The following is a 4,599-nucleotide window of genomic DNA, read 5'->3' as shown; positions in this document are numbered from 1 at the left end:
TGGGGAAGCCCCTCGGCCTGAAGGACTGCGTGGTGGTGGGCGGCCTGGGTGAGTGCTGCTGCACGGGGGCCAGAGCCCCCATCCTCCCCCTCCAGCCCCGGTACGGTGGGGCTGGGAAGGAGCAGAGCTCCTGGGGAGGTTCTTTTTCCCCACAATTTGTTCTCTTTGCCCTGAGGAGCCGTTACCCAGCGCCCGGGGGGGTGGTGGTGGGTGGGAATCAGGAGCGTGGCGTGTTCCAGAGCAGAGGGTCCCTGTTCAGTCACCTGTAACTCGTCTCTCTGGTTCTTGGCACAGACATGGTGGCGCAGGCGCTGGAGCTCTCCCGGAAACCCCACGTTGTCATCGCTACTCCCGGCAGGTTGGCAGATCATCTCCGCAGCTCCAACACCTTCAGCCTTAAAAAAATAAAGTTCTTGGTAAAGCAAGTTGGTTTTATTTTTTAGGTTTTGATTTAAATGCTTTCCAGGTTCTGAGTTTTGCCGGGACACGCGCAGATGATGGTGTTTATTTGTGGCTGTGGTTAGATTTTAGATGAAGCTGACCGGCTGTTGGAGCAGGGTTGTGCTGATTTCACCACGGACCTGGAGGTGATTCTGGATGCTGTTCCAGCTCGCAGACAGACGCTGCTGTTCAGCGCCACGCTGACCGACACGCTGAAGGAGCTGAAGAGCCTGGCTGCCAACAGACCGTTCTTCTGGGAGGCTGTGGCTGAGTGAGTCTCCATCCTCTCTGCTCTGCCTGAAATCTCTTTCCTGTCTGTGATCTTGTCTCCTTGCTGCCTTTCATCTCGTGTTCCATCTTCACTTACCAAACCCGTGTTTCTTGGTGCTTTGCCTTCCCCTCCCCACAGGGTGCGGACGGTGGATGAACTGGACCAGCGCTACTTGCTTGTACCCGAAGCCATCAAGGATGCCTACCTCGTCCATTTAATCCAGACCTTCCAGGATGAGCACGAGGACTGGTCTATTATTATCTTCACCAAAACCTGCAAGTGAGTGACACTGTTCCCTGTGATCACTCTTCACGTAGATGTGCCTTTACATTTCTAGTTCAGATCCCGAATTCACGCTCTGTTAGGCTGGGATGGTATTTGCTTCCTTAGTTTGTTCTGAAATTTGTAAAGAAGCACCTTTTCCTGGGAGAAATCTGGGGCTGAAGAGTCACCCAGAAACATAGCAGGCCAGAAGGTCAAGCTGCTTTATGGAGGAACCCCAGCTCTGTCCTGATCCATCAGCTCTACATTCCTTTTAGATTCTAATTACTGTGTTTTGTTTTGTTTTGTTTTGTTTTCCTCAAGGGACTGCCAAGTCTTGAACATGATGCTCAGGAAATACAACTTTCCTTCTGTAGCTCTGCATTCCATGATGAAACAGGTGAGTGATGGGACAAACCTGGGAGATGGATGTTTCCAGCTGCATCCCTGAGCCAGATGTCAATGTCCAATTGTTGACACTGGAACAGGTTGCCCAAGGAAGCTGTGGCTGCTCCTCCCTGGAAGTGTTCTCGGCCAGGTTGGATGAGGCTTTGAGCAACCTGGTCTAGTGGAAGGTGTCCCTGCTGCTGGCAGGGGGGTTGGAACTGGACGAGCTTTAAGGTCCCTTCCAACCCGAACCAGTCTGGGATTCGATGATTTTATGTCAGCTCCATCCCTCAGACAGACACTTCTCTTTACAGCGGCAACGATTTGCAGCTTTAGCAAAGTTCAAGTCCAGCATCTTTAAGATTCTCATTGCCACTGATGTCGCTGCCAGGTAAGGGAAAAACGTGGTCTCTTTTGCCAAAGGTGCTTTTTAAGCACGAGAACTACTGTGGAGATTCAGCTGGGTTTAGCAAGAAGAGAGATTTAAATTCCCCCCACTTGGGTAGGACAGGGTTGTTCACTTCCATCACAGAACATCTCAGAGCTGTGTTTTGGAGCCCACTTGTGTCTGATGTAGCTCTGATCCTGGCTTGTTTTGCTGCAGCAGGTGTGCAGCAGAATGATTTCTGTGAGGCTTAGCATGTTTCTGGGTCTAGGAGGGAATGGCAGGCTGCACGCTGACCTTGCCTTTTGGGAGAGTTTGGCCTAGAATCAGCCCAAGCCAATAAAGACTATATTCCTGAGAATATGAGGTTCTTGGAGAAAGCAGAAGGCAGGAACTTAAACTGCATATGCTAAAAAGTGTTTAACTTCTCTTCTCCTTCCCTGTATTCTAGAGGTTTGGACATCCCCACAGTACAAGTTGTCATCAATCACAACACTCCCGGCCTGCCGAAAATCTATATTCACCGTGTTGGCCGGACGGCCCGCGCAGGTGAGCAGGGAAAACCATGTGCCATTTATTTACTGGCTAAAACTGGGATCCCAGTGCTGGGGCTGAGCCCTGAACTGGTGTGAGGAGGCTTCCCAGCAGCTGCAGTGCAGTCTTTGCAGTCAGCACCACATCTCCTCAGATCACCGGCTCGGCATCCTGCCTTAAGATCACAATGAGGATCACCCTGACTTGTGTCTGATCCGCACCACTAGTTAACTGATTCCACAGAGCAAATAAAGACTCCTCTGAGCACCCTGTCACCATAATGTGCTAGGGCTGACTCGTGGGGATGGATGGAATTTGGCATGGGTTGGGCTTCATCTCCCTTTGCTTGTCAGGATTCATCTATCACTGTGTTTTCATCATCCAGGTCGGAAAGGAATGGCTATTACACTGGTGACGCAGTACGACATCCATCTCGTCCATGCTATTGAGGAGGAAATCAGTAAGTAGAGCACCATTAATGCTGCTAAAATGTGGGATCACAGATGTTCCTTTGTGCTTGTGGTACTTGTAGCACTGATTTCATCAGCGCAGAATGTACCATCAGCAGAAAAGTGGTTTCTCTTCCCTGGCTCAGGCTTGGAAAAGAGCAGGAGCACTTGATTCTCCATCAGCTTTGATTCTGCTCTTGAGCATGGCAGGCGTGAACGTGTTTGTTTTCCTGCTATTTCTAGTGGAAGAGAAACAGTGTTTTGAACTTTCTCTGTAATCTTTTTATTAAAGCAGCCAGCTTCTTCCTTGCTGATGTGGACAGAAAGAACAGGTTTGCTTTGTATAGGGTTAGACTTCATCATTTTTTAGTAGACCTAATAAATGCAACGCCTTGTGCTCTGGGAATTGTAGGCAGAGGGGAGGATTTAATCCTTTGTTGTAGTGTGAAGAAGTCAGAGTGATCATAGCGTGTGACAACAATTCCACTGATAATCAGGGGAACTACAGTGGGTTTTTTTACTAGTTGAGAATCTGCCCCTGGATTTTGTAAGCAACCACGGTCTGTAAATGTCTCGCCCCGATTTAGAACTGAAGCTGCAGGAGTTCTCCGTGGAGGAGCAGTCTGTGCTTGACATCCTCACCCAAGTGAACGTCACCAGGAGGGAATGTGAAATAGTAAGTGTGCAAACACGAGGCCCCTTTGCTCAGAGGACTGGAGGTGTTGGGCAGCTGGGTGTAACCAGATCTGTTGCAGTCTAACACACAGCTCTGGATGTGCAGCTTTGCTCTCGAGCACAGAAATAAGAACTGTTGTTCTTTTTTCTAGTGGAAGCACACAGAGCTGTGTGTGGGGAGGGTGGTTTTAGTTATCTTCCCTGGATTTGCTCTATTAGTGCACATTTTTGTGCTGCTGAGTGTTGAGGCTGGTACTTTGGGGGGAAGGTCTGCAGGCTACCCAATGTGTGGACCCTTTAGAGCTGCACTGCTTTCCTCCGTGTCAGACTCAGTGCTTGGTTACTCATTGCCTTGCTGTATTTTTGCTTTTGACAGGAACTGGAGGGAATGGATTTTGATGAGAAGAAAGAAATAAATAAGCGGAAACAAATGATCCTTGAAGGGAAGGTGAGAATTGCTGCTGCATAAACCACCTCGATCAGTAGCTGGTGTAATGCCATTGATGTGGAGAAGGAATGACAGTTCCTCCCTCGCTGCTGTGGTGTGTCTGCCTCGCTCCCCTTCAGGGTGGTGAAGTTTTATCTTAAAGGGTGACTGATATTAAAAAGTGCATTGCAGACTTTTGCAGCCAGGCTAGAAAGCAGTGTGGGTGTCTAAGAAAGGCAAAGGGGCTGGCACTGTCCCGAGGCATGTCACTAGTGTCCTGGTATTTGCCATTGCAGGATCCAGATCTGGAGGCAAAAAGGAAGGCAGAGCTAGCCAAGATCAAGAAGAAAAACAGGGAATGCCGTGAGAAGATCCAGCAGACACTGCAGAAGAAAAAGCAGCTGCAGCTGAAGAGGAAACTGCAGAAGAGGATGGAGCGGCGGAACAAACTGCGTGCTACGGAGGAGAAATAGCATCATCCTCTGGCTCAGCTCGGACTGCCCTGACGCTGCTGCTGCTTTGGGAATACTGGGATCTAACACCTTGTAATGTGGACACTTCTGACCTGAAATCAGTGCTGGAGGGTGTGGGGAAGGTGGCTGAGGGGAGAAGGGACACTTTGATAAACTGTCTCTGTTATTTTTCCTTCCTGCATGATGCTGCAGGCTTGGGCCATTCCTGGCAGGCTGGGTCAGTCTCCTGGAAGAATGTCTTTCAAGAGCGTGGTTCCTTCCTCCAGCAAAGGACAAGCCAGACCTGAATTCTTGGT

General features: G+C 49.6%; 1 protein-coding gene across 1 annotated transcript; it reads left to right on the top strand.

Moving 5' to 3' along the window:
• Positions 1-5: 5 nt before the first annotated feature.
• DDX49 (DEAD-box helicase 49) lies at positions 6-4,303 on the top strand (the record flags this gene model as incomplete). Its single annotated transcript, XM_010173398.1, has 11 exons — positions 6-48; positions 295-416; positions 525-712; positions 851-991; positions 1,298-1,373; positions 1,675-1,751; positions 2,197-2,294; positions 2,665-2,739; positions 3,316-3,404; positions 3,780-3,851; positions 4,127-4,303. Coding segments are annotated over 11 exons (1,158 nt in total), but the record flags the coding sequence as incomplete, so codon positions are not given.
• Positions 4,304-4,599: the final 296 nt, after the last annotated feature.

Source organism: Antrostomus carolinensis, unplaced genomic scaffold, assembly GCF_000700745.2.
Source record: "Antrostomus carolinensis isolate BGI_N321 unplaced genomic scaffold, ASM70074v2 scaffold6608, whole genome shotgun sequence".
Classification (NCBI taxonomy): Eukaryota; Metazoa; Chordata; class Aves; order Caprimulgiformes; family Caprimulgidae; genus Antrostomus; species Antrostomus carolinensis.
The sequence above is the reverse complement of the archived record's forward strand: the minus strand, read 5'-3'. Positions and strand labels throughout refer to the sequence as shown.